The sequence below is a fragment of the Loxodonta africana genome, chromosome 8 (assembly GCF_030014295.1).
Source record: "Loxodonta africana isolate mLoxAfr1 chromosome 8, mLoxAfr1.hap2, whole genome shotgun sequence".
Classification (NCBI taxonomy): domain Eukaryota; kingdom Metazoa; phylum Chordata; class Mammalia; order Proboscidea; family Elephantidae; genus Loxodonta; species Loxodonta africana.
The window spans coordinates 36,677,852-36,703,215 of record NC_087349.1 but is presented as its reverse complement, the minus strand read 5'-3'; the positions used below and the strand labels follow the sequence as shown (position 1 = coordinate 36,703,215).

Below are 25,364 nucleotides of genomic sequence, written 5' to 3'. Positions count from 1 at the left end.
AAAAATTAATAATAGACATCTTACTTTGATTTTAAAGTTTTTTGTTATCCATAAAACCAAATTTTTAGCTGCCAGGTCAGAGACCACCTAGTAATCTGGTATCAGTTGACTTCTGTTCAAGAGAGGGAGGGGGAGAGACAGGGTTCAGTCAATCATGTTAAGATTAGCCAATGGTTGATCTTCTATTCTCCTTCCTCTTCTCTTCATAAGCTTCACTGTAACGAGCCTACTTCGAGCCATTTGCTTTTTTTTGGTAATCAGAATGGTCTTCCTATATGAATATAGAATAACTGCTCAGAATAAACCTTATGTTTCAATTTCTTTGGTTTCTGATTGTTTTTAACAGTTACAACAGAAAACCACTTAATCTTAAGTAAAAGATTGATTTTAAATTCAAAAAGATACCTAATAGAATTCAATTGTAAGGTGTACAGTTCGGCCTCATGAGAACAGAAAAGTTACCAAGCAGATACTCTTCTCTGTCTTTTCCTTTCCAAAAAGCTGTCTCAGCTGCCTGCAAAGAATTTCTAGATTCCAATGACTAATATAGTTACAACCCTGTATCCCAGGGGACATTTTATTTCTTACTTCAGTTTATAGTACCTAGTATTGCATACACAGGGCATTAACTAAGAATATTATAAAGCAAGGTTACCTTTGGGATCCCATCTCTGAATCTCCCACCTGCCCCCACCTGTCCTGTTTAGCAGCCTTTGTTAGGATATGCTCCTTAAATTTCCTTCCAAGGCACCTATAATGCTCAGATAGCTCTTCTCCAGTTATACCTTTGATGCTTCATTCTCTTCCCACACCAAACTGGGGCTTATCCCAGCTGTATCATTTTCAACAGTAACATCTCTCCAAAAATTAACATCAAATTTAACTACAATAGGCTATGATTTACCACCATTAAGAAGGCTCAAAAGGAATGTGCGGTAGGTGTTCAGAACAACTTCATTAAATAGTTTCAATAAATTTTGTGGTTGAAGGCAGCACTGCTGGAATATGTGTTTGTGTTCTCTGAAGACTATTCTGAACGGGACATTTGAACACATTTTGCTAAACGCACGTTTTATGGCTTTAGGGTTTTATTAAGTTCTATATCCGATGGCCATTTTTTGACATGGAAAATGTTATTTCAAAAAGACTGAGTAATAAAAAAACCTATCACTGTATCTTATGACAAAAAAAAGGAATGGCTGAATTTACTGGTCATGTCTGATCTGACATTAATGCTGACAAAATAAATATTTGGAAAAATCAGTTTGTTCTAAAAAGGAAAATCTATGTAAGAGATCAAAAGGTTGATTAGTCAGTAGGCAAAAAACTTTCTGAAGGACAAAAAATGAAATACTGTTAGACTGGTTTCTATTTTCAGTCTATCAGCTCTACCCTTTTCATTTACATTCTGAAAAGTGATGAAACACACTGATTAGAAAACAAAGTTTGGCTAAAAAAATTTATTTCAGTTATGGAGACTCTACATTTCAATGCCTTTTTGAAATATTCATTTACACTCCTCAGCACATTTTCACTTTTGACAAATTTATAGACAGAATCTTAAAGCTGCATTATTTATAAATATTTTTTAAAATTAGAAATTCATAGGCTTCTCTCTACCTTCGTTTTACAATATTTTCCATCGTTAGATTATGGTAAAGTCTTAAAGAAAAAAATCTTATTAAAGACATATAGCTAGTTCAAATCATAACTTCCTACTTAAATTTCCTATGCCATTCTTACCTCACTATTTTCTTTGTTCATTTTTGCAAAACAGCTATATTATTAGATCATACTTTTTTTTTTTTACCCTCTCCCCCTCAATTCCCATTCTGCTAGCTAAGTAGTTTAATAAGGAAATACAGGATTTTATTTCCTACACAATTTTGTCTGGCAAGCTGCCAAAGTCAACATCATCTTGTACTTCTCAAGACATGTTAAAAGTCTCTAAGTAAAACTTTTTGCTCCTTACATAAAAAATTTTAGCAATATTTACCCAAGAATGCAGTTTACAAACGTGTTTTTTTTTTGTTGTTGTTGTTAAGTGTGCGCTACAGAGCCGGAGGTATTCCACAGCATCTCTTCAAGGGCCAACAAGGCAGATACAGGAGATACTGAGAAGCTTCAACTTCTCTTAAACTCTTTGACCAGAATAGTGATGTGTTTGCTTGAAATGGTGGGCTTCCCTAAAATGTTTCATCTGAAGAAAAGGTTCTATGGTTAAAACACACTGAAATTAATGATCTAGGCCTTATTTATTTATTATCCCTGCTGGCTGGAAGTATGGGAGAGAGAAAAACAGATTTTTGTCTCATATTTTTTTGGGGGGAGGGGGAGAAACAAAAAGGAAATGCATTTTTGACAGTCAGTATATAAACAGCATACTGTTACTCCCTGAATTCATGAGAGATTTTTTGAAAGACAACTTTTAAGGCTGACAGGTGACAAATATGTTAAAAAAAAAAAAACAAAAAAACAGGTGACAAATATGTAGGTAAGCTCTATTACTAGATACCTTACCAAAAAACCAAACCCACTGCCATCGAGTTGATTCCGACTCATAGCGACCCTAGAGGACAGAGCAGAACTGCCCCATAGAGTTTCCAAGGAGTGTCTGGTAGATTCGAACTGCTGACCTTTTGGTTAGCAGCTGTAGCACCTAACCGCTATGCCACCAAGGGTTTCCAAGAGATACCTTGGGCCACATAAAAATCATTAGTTCCACCTGTCCTTTTGTCTCAATCATTTCTTCAAGGAAGCAGCAGAAAAAAGGTTAAAACAGAAAATTCCTGACTCTGACCTAAGACTTGGCTTATTATTTGATGTTAAGCAACCCATTCTTAGCACTTTTCATATAATCCCTTTCATTTCTATATATGTCACAAATCCTTGTAATTCTAACTGGTTGGAAATTGGTTTTGATTGTAATATTGTAACAGCCAGACGACAGCTTCCCCTCAATTATTTTGTCAATAAAGAACCAAAAAATTTATGAAGAGAAAGATTATGTACAATGATTAAAAGTTACTCATAAAACTAAATAATCTGCACTAAGTAGACAAAGAAAAATCAAGCTTGAACAAGGAAAAGCTAAGACAGGGATTCATTCATGGAGTTAATGATTTATATCTGATAGAAGAGCTTTCATGAAAGTGCATTTCATGAAACAGTCTTACAAGATGCTCCTTAGTCAACGGGTCGATAAATGTGGGAAACTGTGTCCTCTTCTTGAAGAATTACAAGCATGTAACCGTATAATAGATACATAACTAAGAAATTCAATTTAATTTTTTAAGTTCAGTGTCAGTGTTTTCCCAAATTTGTTTTGCTAAGAAGCTCCCTTTTCAAGTATATGTTAACATCTTAGAGAATTCCTCTGAGGAACTTTGAGAATGGAGATGGGGGAAGGCAGGCTTCATGAGAAAGGCAAGGACATCCAGTTTCTAAGCAAAATATCTGGGAAAATAAAAACTGAAAGGATAACTCAGAGCTGCCCACATACAGAGGTCAGGGAGAGATAAGAGATTTAAGCGAAAATATCTCAGCCACAGCCTGAAGTGAACGCACAGATTTCTGCTCTTATTGGCAACATTCTTTGTTGTCACTATCATCTTGATCACCATCATCGTGATCAAATAATAATGACAACCATCACAACAGCAGCAATATAAAATTCTCATTGAGACAGATAGGGTTAACTGAGCTGGTAGAACAAAAGAGCTGTTAAAAAATTACCATCTAGAAGTTGGGTAAACAGGAACCACACCCCATCAACATGAGATAAGGCTGGAACAACCTGTGAATTCCTATCTCCTTCTTAGTGTTTTTCTAGTCCCTTCCCCCTTTACAGGCTCCTGCATGAGCAGAAGTACAAAGTGTGACTGCTGTTTAACCTTCCTTAGCCCTCTGAAGATGGTGATGTAGTGCCAAAGATCAGTGCACTTGTGCTATATCCCATTAAGAAGTGATACCAAGGGCTGCCGAGAGGACTCCATCTTGAATATTAGTGGGTTCCATCTTGGATGCCAGATGCCCGGGCAACCTAAATAACACGAACTGCCATTCTGAGAAGTACCCTCCCCTTTAAAGGAGCCCACTAAATATTCGTTACTCTGTTGTCTCCACCAACCCCATATAAGCCCTAACTAGCCTTGCTTCCCTTTTTGAGTCAGTCTTTTGGAGAGGCTTAGATCCCTGCTGACTCCAGCAAAATAAAGCTTGCTGAAGATAAAGTTTGTCTTCTGTGTGTATTCTTACTCAGGAAAAGACGAGAACCCTTTGTGTCAGATTGGTGATTGGTAACATCATGAGTAGGTACTATTACTTTCATTTTATAGGAGACTGAGGTTGAGAGCAGTTAAATAACATAGTGATTTCAGATGGGATTAAAATAAAGTTTCAATCAACAGCCTGAACTATTAACCACTATGCTCACTGTATCTAATATAGAAGAAAGTGGCAGGATGGATGCAATTCAACAATTTTCACATGCATACAATAAATATGCTATGGGAATATACACTAGGAATATAGTTACTCATCTCAAAAACAAGTTAACCATATGTATTAGCTTTGTATTGCTGTGTAACAAATTACCACAAACTATAAAACACCACCTAGTTCTGTGGGTCTGCAATTCAAGCAGGCTGGGCTGACTATTCTGCTTAGAGTCAAATAAGGCTGAAATCGAGGTATCAGTTGGCCTGGGATCTTACATGGAGGTTCTGAGGAAGAATCCACTTGTAGGCTCACTGAGGTTGTTGGCAGAACTCAGTTTTGTGTGGATGCAGGATTGAGGGCTCTGATTTCTTGCTGGCTGTCAGCCAAGAGTCATTCTCAGCTCCTAGAGGCTACCTGCATTCCTTGGCTCTTGGCCCCCTCCATCTTCAAAGCCAATAGAATGTCAAATCCTTTTCATGCTTCAAATTTCCCTGACACTTTCTTTTGCCCTCCTCTTCTGCTGTATCTAGAGAAAGTTTTTTTTTGCTTTCAAGGGCTAAAGTAATTAGATTAGGCCCACCCAGACAATCTCACTATTGTAAGGTCACTTTAAGATTAGTTACCTTAATTATATCTGCAAAGACCCTTCACAGTAGTATCTAGATAAGTGTTGTTTGGATAAACAAGGGACAGGAATTTTGAGGGCAAAGGGGGACATCTTTAGAATTCTAATTACCAACCACAGCTTGAAAAGAACACTACCTTCTATTAAAAAAAAATAATAATAATAATTGTAGAAGTTTATTCAGAATATTTACTTGTGTGATTACAGACAGACATTGAGAAGGACTCAGGCTCATGTGTTTTGTTTGTGGTGAGCTTTTATGGTACACAATCTGAACACTATTTGTGGCAATCTTTCATACCCTTTTTGTAAAGTAAAATGGAAATATTTACCAATGGCATTGAAATATTCACACCCTTTGACCTGGCCATGGAACCATAAATTTCACTGTAAGGACATAAGAGGAACAAGATAGCAAACATGAACTTGATGAATTATCATACAAATATTAAAAATAAATGCAAAGACCACAGTAGATGCATAGTTTATCTTCACCCTGTCAGTGAAAATACAATGTAAAATACCATCCACTCTGAAAGCAGCAATGTAAAAACACACATGCAAATGGTAGGTAATAGTAATTCTGGGATGGTAAACATGTATAATGATTTTTAAAATTAAAAATTCCCTAAGGTTTCTATTATTAAATGTTTAACTATCCCAACTATAATGCTTCTTAACATTTTTTGTTTAAAAATCCTTTTATCAGTTACAGAAAAGATGAATTTTTGATAAGTTGTTAATAATCATGAATTTCAAATTAGTAAGGTTTTATTATATTTCAGTGATTTATTTCTGAAAGCTTATATACTTAATGAACACAAGTATTTTCTTTTAGTTTTAACAAGGCTAATTTGTAAAGGGCTTCTATGCTACTCTTCAAAATGGGGAAACATAACTCCATCTATCAGTGTAGAAAGACAGTATCAGGACTTCTATTTGTATGTGATTTTAATTTTTATACCGAGAAATTAAGCTTTACTTTAATAGAAGAAATGACACTGGCATCCCCACTCAGCTCCTGTGTCAGATGGCCACGCTTTGGCTGTTATGCGAGGTTACCTGAGGGATGAGAGGGAGTTCCAAACCATGGAGGAATGGCAGAGGCATCCTTACTACTTGCAGCATACTCCAGCGTATTGCAGTTTCCTTGCTCACAGGTAAGTGAATACCAAACCTGTTGCCGTCAAGTCAATTCCGACTCATAGTGACCCTACGGGACAGAACAGAACTGCCCCATAGGATTTCCAAGGAGCGGCTGTGGATTTGGACTGCAGACCTTCTGGTTAGCAGCCAAACTCTTAACCACTGCACCACCATGGCCCCAGCAAGTGGACAGACTGAATTATTGGTTAATTAAAGTAAGCCTTATTAAAAAAAACAGCTTATGATTGAAGATAATCTAAAAATGCAAATACAAGGATGTTACCAAAAACGACAAATTGTGCACTTCTTAGAAAAATATTTTTTGGCCCCACACTGAGTCAAAAATGACTAAATCAGACCTGATATGAAGTTGGAAAAAATACAAAATTATAAAATAGGCTAACTGAAATGCAGATTTCTATTCACTCCTGTTAACAATAAACCATGCCCTAAGTGATTATGTCCTGAGGTATTAACTAACAACACAGTGGAGCTATAATTACTAAGGTATTTTAAATACTATTTCAATTATTTCATCTGTTATTATTTATAACATAAGCAACTTGTTGATAATCTACATTTCAGTTATTTTTAACTAGTTGCAACTTTGCGGTTGTTGTTGTAGTGCATGGTATTCTTTAACAAAGGGCAAGAACCTAGTCTTTCAAGTGAGAATATATTTTACACGTAATGGAAACCTTTCATAAGTTAATATGGACTTACTTGTCTTCTTAATGACTTAATGAACATAATCTTTTCTTGACAATAAGGGTATTCATCATGACCATTAATAATTTTCACAGATTTATGGACTCTTTGCTCCCACAAATAAGCATGCCTATGTTTTTGGAATTATTTATTGCTTTTCTCTAAGGAAGCTGGTCTCTTTGGTCATATTTCATTGTTGTTAGTATACTTGACCCTCCTTCTGACTTCTAACTTGAGATTTCTCATCTACTATACATTGAAATATTCTCCCCTTCCCTTTTATTCTTCCTTTTCCTTTTTGTGTTTGAAGGTCCTAGTTACATGGTGTTACAGACTGAGTTGGGTTCCCCAAAAAGGTATGTTGAAGTCCTAACTCCTACAGTGGTGAACGTGACCTTGTTCGGGGAAATAAAGTTTTCCTTTGCAGATGTTATCAGTTAAATTAACAAAGTCATATCTAAGTAGGGTGGATTCTAATTCTAATTCCTTCTGAGTGACATTTTACAAAAGAGAAGGAAAGCTGCAGAAACAGTGGCACACACAGGAAGACAGATGTGCCTTGTGAGGATGGAAGCAAATGCACGTATAAGCAACAAAGGAATAGCAGCATTTGTTGGCAGATACCAGAAACTAGGAGAGAGGTAGAAAATAGTTCCTCACTCAAAGCTCCAGAAACAACTGAGATGGCCAAGACCCTGATTTAGACTTCTAGCCTCTAGAACTGTGAGAAAACAAATTTCTGTTCTTTAAAGTTACCCACTTTGTGGTATTTTGTTATGGCAGCTCTAAGAAAGATACACGACAACTGCTGAAGTGATCTCATCTTAACTCTGGTTAAATACAAATTGTCTGCAAGTGGCATGACTATTACGCATTAACTAGGGTCAGAATCCAAATAGCGGAGATATTAAACTACCTATGTTTTCTGAAGATATAAAGTCTCAAAAAAAAATTTTTTTTAAACCTTTTCTCAAATAGCCTATGTCCTAAAATTTAAATTCTTTGCTTTTCTCTTTGGGACCATTCATAATGTTCTCATCTTTTGTGTTTATGGCTCCATTCTACCCCAAATGTTTTAGGTCACATCACCTTACTCAATGGTGTATAGAACTGTAAGAAGAAAACAAAACAAACACAGTACTATTAATTTTCCCTGTTTCTAACTTCAATTAATCACCTCTGTTACAGAGTCAGAGTTTAACTTAATTATGAGGTTGGCACTCTTGGGAATTTTGGTTGAAGTGAATTTTAAGGTCCTTCCTAAAAAAGAATTCATTCATTTATTGATTTACTCGCTCAACAAACATTTACTGGGCCCCTTCATATGGAAGGTTACTGCACTAGGCCCCAGGGATACAACAGAGAATAATACAGTTCCAATATCTGTCCTTGTAGAACCTGACAATCTAGTACAATGGTTTGGAAAATTATAAGAATTAGGAAGATTATAATACCCCTTGGGCCAGTTACTAAGTGAAGAACTCCTGCTTTTAGAGTTCTCTAATGGTTTTACAAGTTCACAGCCAATATTAAGGCCTAAAGAAAACCTGGCACTTAGGCAGAGATTCCCGTGTGATTTATGATTTTATAATGGCCTGCAGATAAAGGTGGATTAATTTAGAGTACTGTGGATCCTATCAGATTTTCCCAGGTTTTCAAAAATTGCTTCTACTTGAAAACACATATCCAATGTACACTTAATATATGAAGTACACAGATTTTAGGAGGAATGGACTTTTGTTCTTGAACGGTTCTTAATGCAAAAAGACACTGCCCAAAGGCTTAGAAACTGAGTGAGGCAGACAATCCCATTTTGAAAGGCTTGACTATGCCACAATCACATCTATAGCTGAAGAACATTAGGCCAAAGTTCTGCATTGTGACCACTGTCACTGCCAGCTTAGATAAAAATTAAAGCAGGTAACAATACTTATCTGAGGTCCAAAATCCACTACTTTGGAGAGCTGAGGTGAGAAAGAATCCAGCTGGCTAAGGGTTCTTCAACAACTTATATATTTCAAAGGTTTCTTCCCAAAGTTCACATTCTATCTCCAGTTCTTAAGGCCATGCTCTTAATTTTAAAACATGGCATTCTTCAGACGTAAAGCAATTACTCTCAAACTTTCTATATTAGACTGTTCAATTGTTTCCACAGGTGTTGATGACATAGTGGTAAACAAGACAAAGCTATTGTCCTCAAATTTACACAACCGGAATATAATTTAGGTAATTTGCTATATAAATGAAGTATTTTATAAATTATTTCTACATGCCTATCTATAAAAAGCTGAATGGAAGGGGAGAGCGGAAAACAACCACAATATAGGTGCATAGTACTACATGAGTACTAATCATCTAAAAAAATCATAAAGAAAACATGATTTGTGAATTGAAGTATCTATATTTTCATTCACATGGTTACCCGATACTAAGAATTCAGCTATTATTGCTATAATATGAATATAATTGGTATAAAATACATTATAAAATTTCAAAATTCTGTGTAACACTGAGGCTAATCAAAAGAAGCCAACTCTGACTTTGGTAGCTCCAGAGCCAAGTAGTCGCCCCGGGCCAAGTGAAGCACAAGGAATGGGAGAGTGCCAGGGAAGAAAGGCAAGGAGCATCAGTGGCCAGCTGCCTGCGGCTATAACAGCTTTGCCTGGTGAACAGGAGGAGGTCAGGAGGGAAGAGGCTGAAACTCAAGAAGAGGGCTGTTTATTGATTAGAGTTTCAGCTCCTATTATATCTCTTTAAATAGCAGCTGCACCATAAGCTTCGTGGTAGGTTTAGAAAACTAAGATGTCAACACTATTCTCTACCACAGAACTTGTTCAGGCCTGAATACCAGATCTCAGAAGAGTCGTTTCCCTACTTCGTTTTGCAATTAACAGCAGCCTTCAAGTCCACCCGTACTTTTCTTTTCTTTTTTTTTTTCCCTTTTAACATGCTCTCAAACAATGTTACAATTACACGTTCTCAAAGGAAAGAGATTGTAAGCAAAGTGAGGAAACTGTTAAATACCACAAGAAGATGTTTAGAAATTGGAGTTCTTGTTTCCTACCACATATGTCATTGCCAATTACATCATTCACTGCACTGTCATTATTTTATATACATAATTGGAAAATTAATGCTAGTGATAAAGAACTTAGTTCTCAGTCTTAAAGCAATTGAGACAAAGATAAAACTCATTAAGCTTGTTTAAAGCAGTGAATTTTTAACCTCTCAATTTCATACACACTGGACATATAGTTACAGTCCTGGTGGTGCAGTGGTTAAGGTGCTCAGCTGCAAACCAAAAGGTGGTGGTTCAAGCCCACCAGCCGCTCCATGGAAGACAGATGTGACAGTCTGCTTCCACAGATTTACAGCCCTGGAAACCCTACGGGGCAGTTCTACTACGTCTTACAGGGTCTTTATGAGTCATACATCAACTTGATGGACATGTCACTGAGAAGCTAAAAATCCAACTATGGACTCAATTACGAAAATTAATTAAAGAATGTGTATAACATACTAGAAATACAGTCACTAATTCTGTTTAAAGCATTAGGTATAATTAAGGATTTTCTTTCTATTTTTTACAGGTTTTTTAATGAAAATAAAAGCCATTTTATAACTGTCTAACTTTCATATGAACCTGTTTCAACTCGTAAACATTTTTCAGGAATTCTTTACACATGAATGAACTGCCCGTATACAAAGAGGTTACAGTGTCTACTGGCCCACCACCACTGAAAGTCTAAATGAAATTAATCTGTTCCCCTACTTTTTCCTTGATGTTGTAATATGACTTTGCATATATCTAAACTTTTTTGAATAATGCTCCTGGACAGATATATCATAAAACATGGCATAATGATTCTGAAAAGGACTCAGCAGAAAAAAAAAATTACATTTAAGTAAAATTAAAATGAAAATGTCAATTAGTTTTACTATTAAATATTATTAATATTTAAAAGCAAAACACAGAAAATTAAAGCTTTGCTCTAAGAATACCTTAGACTTGCAACTACTAGTTTTACCATTAAGCAACCACGAATTGTTGTGCTGTTGAGCCAGTTTCGACTCGTAGAGACCCTACAGGACAGAGCATAATGCCTCAGAGGGTTTCCTATGCACGCACATGTATCTTCTGCTCCTTGGATTTAGCCAATTGCTACTCTCTCCATGCAGCACACATTCCCAATTCTGTAAACGCTGTTGTATTAGCATCTTTATCACAGTTAGGTGATTCGCGATAATAAAATTTTACTCTATACAGACTTGCATGTACAAAATAAAATGTGTGTTCCAGTTGCTAGGGCAGAACTGTTCCAAATTTCCCTCAAAACATTATCTTATCTTAACCTTTTCACTCACTATCACGCTTCTCTTAAGAGTATCATTACTCTATAAAATTCTCAAAGCACTGAAATTTAGCTGCTACCCTTAACACTACACAAAATTCTCTCAAGGTTAATGACCTCTTAATTGTTAAATCCAAAAACATCCTTTCAGTCTGCATCTTCCTGATGATTAGGCTGCAACTCTTCATGCTCAGTGTGGCTTCCTCTTCCTTAGATGTAAAGCATTCCCCATAGCACCACAGTTGAGGTTTCTCTTTCCTTCTTTTTCTACTCTACTATCTTTCTTCAGATCAATCTGATGTTATCATGTGGCTCCACCAATGAAAACAGCCCTTCCAGATCTAAGTTCTGTATCTGTTATTTCTGACTTTTGAACTCATTTCTGAGCTCCAGACTCACATTTTCAACAATATGCTAGATAGACATTTTGACACAGAAGTCCTGGAAATAACCTTCAAACTCAACTTATCCAAAACTACTAATTACTTTCCCATTCCTTAAAACTCTTCTCATATTCTACCCCATAAATCACCTACTCCATAAGCTGATGCTATGGTTAGTAGAACCTATTTCCCTCCCTCAACTGGGTTTTATAACTTTGCAATGTCTCTTGTACTCATCTTCTCTCTGGCCCTACCCTGGTATACAGTCTCAATTGCAACTGGTCTCTCTGTTAGAGTAGCTTCCAATCCATACCATATACAGGACCTCCCCTAAAAAGATATTATTTCTTTTCTCAAGAACTAGGAGGGCTTCCCATCTTCTGTAGAAACAATGGAAAAATAAAGGTGTTTTATTACCTAAGACTCAATCTACTGTGTTAGTCACTGTTTTCTAAAAACACAATGTGCTTTTGTATCTTTGTTCATCTTTTTCTTCTCACTATTAAGCCCTCTCTCCTTTCCTACTCATCCTTTGAGGCTTAGCTCAAATGACAGCTCTGTGAAAAATTCATTAAATCTTCCTGCAAAAAAATGATCATTAATTTCTCTGACTTTCATAGCACATCCCTTACATTCCTGTTAAAAGTCTCTTGCTGATTTTAAGCAAGCATACATGGCTCATTAGACATAACATCATCACAAATGGAAGATGTAACACAAGAGAGTTAAGAATCATCCCCTATTTATTTTGCAACCTTTTACACTGAGCCTATGCTAATAACCAATACATGCTTGCTGAATCCATTACTTTAACAAGCATTTATTGAGGGTCTAGTATTTTAGTATATACATATGTTAGCACTACGCTAGGAGCTGAGTTATCCACAAAGCAGATGTGGACTTTACCTTCACAGAGTTTACACCTTCATCTAAGAGGAAAGACAGACCATTAACAAGTAAGAGTAAACTGATGAGAATTAGAATAAGTACCATGTGTTAGAGCTGGGGTTTTAAAACTTTTGGTCTCAGAATCCCTCTACAAACTTAAAAACTAACAAGGACTTCAAAGAGCTTTTGTTTATATGAATTATATGTATTGATATTTACCATATTAGAAATTATAACTGAAAATTTAAAAAATATTAATTCATTTAAAAAAGCAATAATAAAATTATCACATGCTAACATAAATAACATTTTATGAAAGATAATATTTTCCAAAACATGACACTGCTTTATATTTTTGATGTTCAGTTAAACAGAAAATATTTGGACAGTCATAATGCTCTAGTATGGAGAAGTACTTTGTGTGTACTTTCCATTTATCCACACATCCTATTAAAAAGACTGTTACTCAAGAGTTCAGATTCAATAAAAGTTAATAATTTTTACTGCTTTATCAACAACATTCTTAAAGTGAAACTTTTTTTTTCCCCCTTAACTGTGAGTTTATGGTGAAGAATACAACACTATTAGCATAGTCTGACGCCACTGCCTTGATCTGTGCTAAGATGCCAGCAGTTTTATCCGTCACTTTACATTTCAACCATCATTACAAATGAAACACTGTGAAAAAGGCAGGTAATATCTTAGTATGAATATGGAAAGATTTTCAATTCACAGACTCCCCCTCAAAGAGTTTCAGAGACTTCCAGTCCACGAACCATGCTTTGAGACCTACTGTGTTAGAGGAGTATGTCCTATTGTTGATACTGAGTCTAGGAGTAAAGAAAGTTCTTCTTGAGGAAGTTTAATGTTGAAGACAATATCTAAAGATGAACAAGAAATTATTTAAGTGGAGGGGATAGATCATGGGTTTAAGAGAATATTCTAGGCAGGGGAAAAAAAAAAAAACAAAACAGCAGGTAACAGCTAGAATTCTACAGGAATAAAAGAGAGATCCATATTACTGAATCACACAGTTAAAAAAAAAGTATTGAGAAAGGAGAGAGGCAAAGGTCAGTCACAGACTTTTTAATGTTAAGGAGCTTAGACTGTTATCTTAAGGACAATGAGAAATCACCAAAAATTTTTAAGTAAGAGAATTGACATTATCAGGTTTGTGTTTCATAAAAATCTCTCAGGCTGAACTGTGGAGAATTGACTGGAGGAAGACTGAAAGTAGGAGCCTACTGCTATACTCCTGGTGACAGATGAGGATAGAGCAAAGTAAATGGACTAAAGAAATATTGAGAACTGAGAACTGATAGTAGGACTTGGTGATTAACTAGGTGTGGGAAGTGAGATAGGTGAAGCAGTCAAGAATAAATCCAGTTTTCTATCTCGAGCATAAAGATGGATTTAATGAAACACTGCAGGAGGAACAGATTTGAGTGGTTCAAGGGTAGGAAAGGGGAGACAATTAGCTCACCATGACACCAGTCTATCTCACATAAAGATATTTGGTAGGCAACTAGATATTTGGAGGTCTGAACTAAAGATACAGATATTCTTAGAATCATCAGCATATTAATGGTATCCCAAACTACAGGACTGAATTAGGCTGGTCAGGTGGGATATGCTGAGTGTGAACATTAGGGAGCCCAGGACCAACATTTTAGAGACAGGCAGAGAAAAGAAAATGTCCTGCTATTATGAAAGAACATGTAAATGGACTGATAAAAGAATAGGCTATAAGAGCACATAAATTAAGATGAAGAATTTTTTTTTTCTTTTAAGATAAGACTGCAGGAATAAAGAGAAGAATATGGAAGAAGTTGATTGTCAATAACCTCTAAATTGCCATTAAGCCCCAAAACATAGGTAATAGCACATGGTTCTGCTGACCCCCTAAAATGAAAAACATTCATTGACATTTGTTCCAGGAAGCATTTTAGGCTTTAGGTAACCATTAGGAAATAGTAATTTGTTAGTTAAAACAAAACACTGAAGACTCCATTTTCTAAATTATCTTTCTATAACTTCATATATTAGCTTTATAGTTCATTAGGTCTAACTGAATTCAATTCTAGTTATTAAAATAATAAACAATTTGTTTTAAATAGTAAATCAACAGTTGGGGGCATAGTACACAGAACTATATCAAGGATCTTATATACTAACTTTAAGAGAATGTTTTTGGAATGCTTTAAATCTTTTACTATGGAAAACCACTTACTTTAAGAATCCCCGGATGAAATTTCTTTAGTTAGAAAATACTTTGTAGCCATCATTTTCCCTTATATATATTCAGACTATAGAAGTCTGAATCACGGTATTCTTCTAACGAAGATTATCCAAATGATGTTTCTAACCTATACAATCACCACTTTCATTCTCAACATCCAGTACTTGAGGCCATTATCAGAAAGACGCTCAGAGTTTCAAGGTTTTTATTTATACTTCTTCCCATATTTTTTAATAGCTAGAAAATTGTACACTATTATTTTATTTTTTTCAGAAAAAAATAAAAAGGAAACTTGAGAATGTTAGATATTTGCCCAAGGTCATTCTCTGAGCTAGTGCTAATCTTGGGAAAGGAACCATCTCCATCACTTTTTAGAAAAGAGCAACTGCCCATTGTTCACATTTTAGAACCGGTAATAAGCACTATTTCTACATAAATACCTTTAAAAAATCAGAACATACACGGCTTAAAAGGGACTTAATATCTTGACACTATTACTTAAGCTCGAGATCTAGTATTTGTAATCACAACATAAATACTATGTTAAATGCTGAAAAACATTAAAGGAAACATTTTATCTTACTAACACTTCAGCAAAGTAAGTGAAGAATTTTATTTTCAGGTTCAACTTTATGTATATAAACCAATACAATGATTAATACAGAATGAATTTCAAACTAGTTCTAATTACTTTTTCTAATCAGGTCCTCTTTATTAGATATTATATACCATCATGTATCACATTCTGTCACAAACTTTCTGAGAATACGTCCAGTATCTTACATCCTATGGAAGAATGGATATAAGGCCTGTAGTAAGACCCTTGCATTGTCCGTGACCATCTCATACTCCTTACAGTTCTTCCTTTGACTCAATGCCTTCCTTTGACTCAATGCCACCACCCCTTCCCTCCCCTTTTTCTAAAACAGCCAACTGAGTCTCAAGTAGATTATTAAAAACATGATTCTACTGTCCTAAATATGTCCTTCCTTCCTTCCATTCGTCCATGAAGCATGTGCTAAGTTTCTATTCCAAGAACTATAAATATCAAGTTAATATCCTGAGTACATAAAGAACTTGTACAAATTGATAAAAACAAACACTTAAGACACCAACGTTTAAGTGGGCAAATGACATTGCAGTGCGGAGGATTTCTTACATGTAGCCTTTCTCACCATGTGTCATGGATTGAACTGTGACCCAAAAACATGTGCATCAATTTGGCTAAGCCATGATTCCCAGTATCGTGTGGTTGCCCTCCATTTTGTGATTTTCCTATGTGTAATAAATCATTTTTTTTTTTTTTTTTAAATAAATCATAACCTCTCTCTGGGGTTAAAGAGGATTAGGGTGGGATGTAACACCCTTGCTGAGGTCACATCCCTGATCCAATATAAAGGGGATTTCCCTGGGGTGTGGTCTGTACCACCTTTTATCTTACAAGAGATAAAAGGACAGGGAAACAAGCAAAGAGTGGGGACCTCGTACCACCAAGAAAGTAGTGCCGGAAGCAGAGTGTGTCCTTTGGGCCTGAGGTTCCTGTGCTGAGATGCTCCCAGACCAAGGGAAGACTGATGACAAGGACCTTCCTCCAGAGCCAACAGAGAGAGAGAAAGCCTTCCCCTGGAGCTGGAGCCCTGAATTCGGACTTCTAGCCTACTGGACTGAGAGAATAAATTTGTCTTTGTTAAAGCCATCCACTTGTGGTATTTGTTATAGCAGCACTAGATGATCAAGACTCCACGGTCATTTAACTCCCACCAGGTGAATGGGAGGGGCTGTGCAGACAGAGTAATTGTGGCCCACCAAACAGATTGGTCAGTTTTGCCATCCTGCTGGGTGAAGTTAGAGGAGGTAAGACGCTGCTCCATGTTGTTTATAGACATTAACAGACAATTCCCGAAAAAAAAAAAAAGAAATGATCCTGATTCACAGCTTTGCCTTAGCTGCTAAGAAAATTAGAGCCAAAACTGTAGTCCTACTTATAGCAAGAGTAATAGGACTGAATGGAAGAGCTTCTTCCATTATACTGACTGACAATGGCTTCTTAAGAGTGCTGTGTAAAAAGATTCTAAGGCCAAATCCAGGTTCTGTAGAAATGATCCTATAACCAATTATATACGTAAAAGTATAATGAGAGCACACGTGCCATGCTTCTGCCATGGTAGGTACTAGAACTTCATAGAATGCATTTTACTTTTCTAATTTCATATTATTTTCCTTTCTTTTAGGTTATAAATTTACCGTTTCTTATTGCATTTTATGTATCTGTTAGAAATGCACATTAACACAATAGGATGCCATTTTATTACATCATGTTAATAAAAATGAAAATACCCAATGCTGGTGAGTTTTGGCAAAATAGGTACTTATACTGCTAGAGGTAATGGAATTAGTATAATCTTCCCCAAAAGTAAATTCAGTAGTATGTGTAAGAGCCTAGAACCATTTATACTCTTCAACCCAGAAATCCACTTCTGGGAATCTATTTTAAAGACATAAAAATTCAAGCACAAAGAGGTTTAATGCTGAGCTGAAACAATTGTGAGAAATTAAACAACCTAAATTTCCAACAAAACAACAATGTAATCAAGCAAGATTCTTTCCATCATATTCTCCTTCAGAAAAGAGGGCACCACCTTGTACTGAGCCCTTGCAAAATCTCTACACTGCTGGGCTCAACACTTTGAACAATAAAGTACTGTTTGGGGGAAAACCAAAACCAGCCTGAAATGACTTCAAACATTGTAGCTTTGGGTGCTTTCAGAGTTCATTTGCAGGACGTAGCAAAAAAGGAGGTAAACAAATTTAGCACAGATTTAGTAATTACACGTGGAAGCACAGCTTTAAAACTGTAGTTCTTGGACATTTTCTTACAAAAATCATTATCAAAAAGCAACAGTGTCTGGCAACTAGATAAATTCTCCAGTTTCCTCCTTAATCTTAGATTTTTCTTCAAGATTAGCAGCTAAAGCATAACTAAATCCTGTAATATAGATCTGATTAATCTCAAATCACGTTTATACAATCAATCAGCTGGGAGTCCGTCAATGTTACTTCAGATTGGGAAATGGGAAGGCTGGTTCAGTGTCTTTAAACTACATTCTTTTTGTTTACTGCAACTTTAAAAAAAAAAAAGATTTTTAAAAAGACAGCAAAGTAAGTAGTTATTTTGTGTCAATCACAAATATTTATGTACAAGATGAATTAGGGAGGGAAACGCAGTTATCTTAATATTAGGAGAACTAATTTTTCTCCTTCAAAACTAAACCAGAGACAGGGATTTCCAGCTATGGTAGAGTAAAGAGGTTGGCAAACCCACATCTCAAGAAACAGCTATAAAACTGGACAAAATTGTCAAAAACAACCACTTGGCTCAAACAAAGGCAAGTAAGTTGAGAAGTGTTTATTCATGCAAACCAGCTGACCTTAGGGTAAAACCAGTGGAGATCTGCATTGTTCTTGCCTGAAGCAGCTCTCATCACCCCCACCCGCTGCTCAGTAGATATGGAAGTTCTGCCAGGACAGGGGCTACCTTTGAAAAACAGCAGTTGCCCCACTGGAGGGGCTAACTTGCGTTGGAGCAAATGGTGAAAAATCTACAGAGTTTTGTCAGTAAAAGTAGCAAACGTGGCAGGAAACAAACAGGGAAAGTCTGCCATTCTGTTAGCCTCAGGTTGCAGTCTGTTGAGTTGAGCTGCAGACTAGAAAGCTAGTTAGAAATTTAACAGAAAGATTCTAGAAATGAGAGAGGCATTGAAGGGCTAGATAAACTCTTCATGTGACCACATCACGCAAATATACAGGGAAGATCCAAGAGGGCCTGGTGGAAAGAAAAAGGTAAGGCAGGCTTGAAAACTGACTGAATTTTAAATGCAATTCCCAGCCAACACATCCACTGGCAGAGTGTGGAAGCCTTACTAGCTTGCGGTGTTTGAGTGTAACCTCTAACATATCATTCATTGTTTGACCACTAAGCCACGTAGACGTGGGGCAAATCCTACAAAAGCAGCCAAAAAAAAAAAAAGCAATTAAAAAAATCTGAGCATAGACATCAGCATGTGCACAATATGAGGGAGACAGATTCCACAGATTAAGTTCAGGCACATTGCTAAAAAAAACCCCACAAGCACTACTATCACCAATCTCCTTGGGTAAAAAATCCAAACTGAGAGTTTCAAAGCAGCTATTATAAATAAGTCCAAAGAATTAAAGAAAACCTTGTTTAAAAAAATTAAAGGAAAATATGATTGCAATGAATCAGCAAATATGGAATCTCAATAAATAAAAAAAAATTTTTTTAATAAAGAAATAGAGACTATAAAAAAAGAACCAAATAGAAATTCTAGAGTTGATACTTTCCATTTGTACCTGTCTTTGATAGAATTATAGGTATACAATTTTTTTATATTGGTCAACATTTTTAAAAAATTTAAAGTGTTTGTAATATCTGAGTTATAGGATGTTTAGTAAGTCTTTATGCTTTATAAGCTTTTTGGTAACTTTTGAACAGAAGCAAAAAACATGCCTTGTCTTTTCCTACTGAGCTAATCAAGGGTATGTCAATTTTTAAATGAAATTGCCTATAACTAACAAGAATACTTTCAACATGGTTTAAAATCAAATTAACCACAGGTAATGCTACACTTATGAATTTGGAATTGTTTTAAGACTTTCATTTTCATGGTTAGCTTTCACTGCCTATCAAGAATATTTCTAGAATTATTCAAGTTTAGCATTTTCAAGAGATTAATAAAAAAAATTACTTGGTACTGCAAATCATTCTGGCACTAGGGTATATAAAGTATTTTAATACTGCTAATAATTAATTAGATTATAATACTCATGGGCTTATAAAATAAAATTTGTGCCTATGTGCATAAAATAATTATTTTGACAATAAAATAATGGCAATTCGTTCTATTAAGTCTTCCACTTTTTCTTTTCCTTTTCTTGCAATGTCTTAGTTACTATATAGCCAATTTAAACAATACATCATTTAATTGGCTTTTACTCTTCTGATTCCTTGTATTGCCAGCCATAAAAATCATTACTTTAACATTTAATATTCTTTCTTATTTTTAGGGAGGACAACCTAAGTTATAGAACCACTAGTTCCAGATATTCCTTAAAAAGTACGCTAGTTTTCTATCAAATAATATTAACAAATTACTGGAGGAACAAGCATACTGCCCACTACTTGATGTAAACTATTACACTATTTCACATTACCATAGCTATCCAGGATAATGCCAATAATTGAACTAGAAAAAGTATACTTACTCAGTTATAAATTCAGGGTTTGTAAAGCTGAGGTTGGTTAAATGACCTTCAAGTTTAGAAGACTCATGCGTATTTAAGGCTGAAGTGGTCTTAGTGGCGAGTACAGCTCTTTTTTCATCTTTCTCAAGTGCTTTTCTCTTCCCACCGTTTTGAAAATATTCTCTGCATACACTACAAGGCAAAATAAAGTTATATTTTCAGATCCTGGGTATGAATATAAAATAAAATAAAAAACGATTAGCCTTTATTAATCGAGATGGGAAACTTTCAAATTAAAGAATTCTGAAAATGGGAGCCCTGGTGGTGCAAACATTAAAAGTTACAGCGGCTAACCAAGAGATCGGCAGTTTGAGTCCACCAGGCGCTCCCTGGAAGCCCTATGGGGCATTTCTACTCTGTCCTATAGGGTGGCTATGAGTCAGAATTGACTCGATGGAAATGGGTTTGATCGCTGGGTTTTATTTTGAAAATATCAAGTAAAGATAAGTTTGATGACTTTGTAACACTTTCAAATCTTTTAAATTACTATACATCAAAGAGTAATAGCCCATCTTCAACAAGTAAAAAATTTTTTAAAGAATACAGATGTGCCCATATGTTTTTCTAAACTTCATTCCTAACTTAAACTTAACTAAAACATAACTTCCTTTAACAAGGCTTAGATAACTCTGCAATTCAGTAATGCATCCAGAAAGATAGTAGTTTGAGCCATAACCAAACACTTGTTTTTGACATCTCTCCTGGCTTATATTAAAGTCAGGTGGTCAACATATTAAGTGAACATTTATCTTTTTATTTGCTCTGACAGGGGCATATACAAATCTAGTTCATGCAGAAATGACATCACATTGTGAAGGTATACCTTCAAACAGAACAGGGTTTGAACACAATAAACCCGTTGCTGTCAAGTCGACTCTGACTCATAGTAACGCTACAGGACAGAATAGGACTGCCTCACAGGGTTCCCAAGGAGCGCCTGGTGGATTCGAACTGCCAAGCTTTTGGTTAGCCGCTGAACTCTCAACCACTATACCACCAGGGTTTCCTTCAATATAATAGTGTTTATACCACTTGGAAATTATTCCTGTTTATCAGACCATTCCTGCTTGTCCCAATTCTTATACTACTAAAATGCAGATTTTTCAAGATGTATCATTTTAAGCTCACATACGTTAGCCCATATCAGGCTGCTATCCAGAACCAGAAACTGATGACTGGCATGTATTATCAAATAATTTTCTTAGTATTTATAATGTACCTAATAAAATTTTAGGGTGAGTATAAGATCTTATAGTAGGTTGGCAGTTTAAATCCAACAGGCGCTCCTTGGAAACTCTATGGGGCAGTTCTACTCTGTCCTATAGGGTCGCTGTGAGTCGGAATCGACTCGATGGCAACGGGTTTTTTTTTTTTGTTTGTTTTTATAGTAGGGTATTAGAGCCTGTGGTTGCACAGTGATGGGGGCAGCTCTACTCTGTCCTATAGGGTCGCTACCAGTCGGAATCAACTCGACAGCAATAGGAAGGAAAAAAAAAAGGAGGGTATCATCTAATAACTAAGTAAATGGGATAACAAAAATGAGCCATAGAATCAACTTGAACATTCATTAGCTATAAAAGCTATAGGAACTTCAAGGAAAAAAAGACTAACGAGACCTAGCTCTGGCCCTTGAAGAGCTTACAATTTGACAAGAGCTATACCCTTGAAAACAATGGATTGACATACTTATCAAAGCTACTTAAAGTTAAGGAGAATAAATCCTGAGCAAATTTTCTTTACCTTTAGATTCTGAAAATAAATAGCATTATTATTATGTATAGCTCATGCTTTGAACAAAAGCTAGATTTTTTTTTTTCCAAAGATACTACTTAGAGAAGTTCCAAAAGCAGAGGGAATGAACAGTGAGAATTAATTTAAAACTGGTTTCTGCAAGTAGAACTAGGGTCTCAGGGAACAATGCCCGCTTCTCTCTTACATTTATAGCATGCCATTGGCCCAACTTCAGTTTTTCTTACTACTTATTATTTAAGACTTATTTAACTTAACCTATGTAGATTTATGGGGTGGTTCTACTCTGTCCTATAGGGTCGCTATAAGTCGGAATCGACTCGACGGCAGCAGGTTTGGTTTTTTTTTTTTGGTATTTAGATTTAGCTTTATTACATTACATACAAGAGTTAAAGTTTTAATTATATATAAAAGTTGAAACTCATAACTATTAAACATTTATTAGGGTCATGAGAAAACAAGTTGAAGACATAGTTGCTGCCCTCAAAGAGCTGACTAGTGAGGAAGACAAATAATTATATAACAACAAAGAAAATACAGTTGACAGAGATAAAGCCCAGATACATTATATTATGTATAACTATATACATCTATATACATATTTGTGTATATATATACACCACCCAAAAAAACTATATATATATACACACACACACACACACAAATATATATATATATATTAAAAACACCTAACCCAATCCAAGAGCTGACAAACTCAGGAAAAGCTTCCCATAGGGGGTGTAATATGAACTGATTTTAGAAAGAGGAGTAGGAATAAATCAGGCAAGGAATGATTTACTTGAGGAGAGGAGTGCTTTTCAGGCAGAGAAAATAGCATGAACAAAGGTATAGAAGAGAAAAACAGCATGGATCCTGGAGAAATGTACTCAGTTCAGGACATGAGAAGTTTAAAGGGCCAGGGAAGAAAATGACGGATGGACTCACACGTGAAAAGGCCTTGTGACCAGCACACACATGGAGAGGAAAGGTAGCCAGGTAAGACTGGAGAGGTAAGGAAGCTTCAGATCATGTATGGCCCATAAGTCAATTTAAAAATGTGGCCTTTACAAATCTAATTTAATGAAAGACAGCAGTTTAGTGGTTGCCTGGGTTGTGGGTGGGGCTCACTGTTAAAGGGGTACAAGGGAGCTTTTTGGAGTGATGGAAACATTCTACTGGACTTTTTTGCAAATAATGCGTCAATACATATAATGCACCTAGGAAAATAATGCACAAGGCAGTTTGTGGTTTGCAAAAAAAAAAAAGTGCAACATGTGCATTATTTGTGTAAAAATATGGTATATCTTAAAGAGCGGTGGTGGTTACATTAGTGTAAACCATTTTCAATACCTATTGAACTGAACATTAGGATGGGTGCATTTTATTGTATGTGAATTACACCTCAAGAAAAGTGATAAAAGATGTACCCTTTATCAACTTGGACTTAATACTTAAATAAAGTTCCTATCATGTAAAATTTCAACTAAGGCATGAAACACAAGAGTGAAAAGCTTGCTACCTTTCTATTAGGTAAAAAAAACCACACAAACCTCTTAGGTAGAATCATAAAACTGCCAATATTCAACAGTTCTTCAGTTATAAAAATCAGTATTTTACGTGGTTCAACTTAATAGTTACCAAGAAACTTGGTGCAAAATATTTAAAGGTTGGAATTTCAGGTTCTCAAAAGATAATGGCAGCCATCTAAATTCCAGTCTCCCCATACACCCTCAAAAAATGATCAGAACACAGAGAAAGACAAACCTTGTTCATGGACAGGATGATTCAACATTATAAAGCCATCAGTTTTCTCTAAGTTAATATAAATATTCAATAAAACCCCAATAAAAACACAATTTTTTCTCTAGTTACAGGAGTTGATTTTAAAGTGATTCTAAAGACAAGCAAGAATATCTATGAACACCCTGAAAAAGGTGGTGGTGGTAGTGGTAGGGGTGGGGCAGATTACAGAACGGCGCTACAACTCTAAGTCTTTATGAGTAAAACAGCACATGGATACATGATATGGACTAATGGAACATCACAGAAAGTCCAAACACAAAACTAAATATGTGGGGAAGCTTGGTATATTCTACAAATGTCACATCAAATCATTGGAGAAAAACTAGACTTTTTCATAAATGATGGTGGGGCAAATGGTAGTTATTTGGGGGACAGTTTTAGATCTATGCTTCACAACAAACTCCAAATTAAATTCCAAACAGGTTAGAGGCCTAAATGTAAAAAATGAAGTCTTTTAAGTACTAGAAAAAAAATATGAGTGACTTATTAAGAGAAATTCCTACAGTAAGGAATCAGGGAATCTTTTCCAAGACACTCAAAATCTAGAGGCACCACCTGGTCGTGCGGGTGACGCCTACCCAGTTCGCGTGAGCGGTGCGGCGCACCGGAGGGACAAGTCCCCGGAAGGAAGTGACAGGTCTCGGAGCGGGGAAAGCAGCGTCCCAGCAGGGGAGCTGTCCCACTGGGGTTCGGGCGCGCGTGGGCGGGACGTGAGCGCAGGGTCCAATTATATTCCCCTGAATAGACCCCGGGGGCGGGCCCACCCGTTCGTGCGGGAGACGCCCACCCAGTTCGCGCGAGTGGTGTGGCGCACTGGAGGGAGAAGTCCCTGGGAGGAAGTGACGGGTATCGGAGCGGGGAGAGTAGCGTCCCAGCCGGGGAGCCGTCCCGCCAGGATTTTGGCGGACGGGGGTGGAGCGTGAATGCAGGGATCAGCTCTATATTCTGTGGTGCTACACTCCTAGCTCTCTGATCCCTCCCCCACCCTCCCCAGGCGGCTCCATTAACATCCGAATACCCTGAGCCAGAGGGAGAATTGAGATAGGGATCTGACTGCATTTTTTTATATCTGATTACCTAGAAAATCTAGTTTCCCAGTGATGGCTCGGAGACAGCAGTCCATATCAAACCACATAAAGAAACAGACCATGACAGCTTCTCCAACCCCCCAAACAAAAGAATCAAAATCTTTCCCAAATGAAGATACAATCCTGGAATTATCAGATACAGAATATAAAAAACTAATTTACAGAATGCTTAAAGATATCACAAATGAAATTAGGATAACTGCAGAAAAAGCCAAGGAACACACTGATAAAACTGTTGAAGAACTCAAAAAGATTATTCAAGAACATAGTGGAAAAATTAATAAGTTGCAAGAATCCAAAGAGAGACAGCATGTAGAAATCCAAAAGATTAACAATAAAATTACAGAATTAGACAACGCAATAGAAAGTCAGAGGAGCAGACTCGAGCAATTATAATGTAGACAGGGACTTCTTGAGGACCAGGGAATCAACACCAACATAGCTGAAAAAAAATCAGATAAAAGAATTAAAAAAAAAATGAAGAAACCCTAAGAATCATGTGGGAATCTATCAAGAAGGATAACTTGCGAGTGACTGGAGTCCCAGAACAGGGAGGGGGGACAGAAAACACAGAGAAAATAGTTGAAGAACTCTGGACACAAAACTTCCCTGACATCATGA

At 36.3% G+C, this 25,364-nt stretch overlaps 1 protein-coding gene across 1 annotated transcript in view; it reads right to left on the bottom strand.

The window, feature by feature from the left end:
* The window catches only part of BMT2 (base methyltransferase of 25S rRNA 2 homolog), an 81,570-nt gene that overhangs the window by 25,270 nt on the left and 30,936 nt on the right, over positions 1 to 25,364 (bottom strand). Inside the window, exon 3 of the mRNA XM_003407218.4 lies at positions 20,065 to 20,235. Coding sequence (XP_003407266.1) covers positions 20,065 to 20,235 — 171 coding nt within the window. The remainder of the gene's footprint in view (positions 1 to 20,064; positions 20,236 to 25,364) is intronic.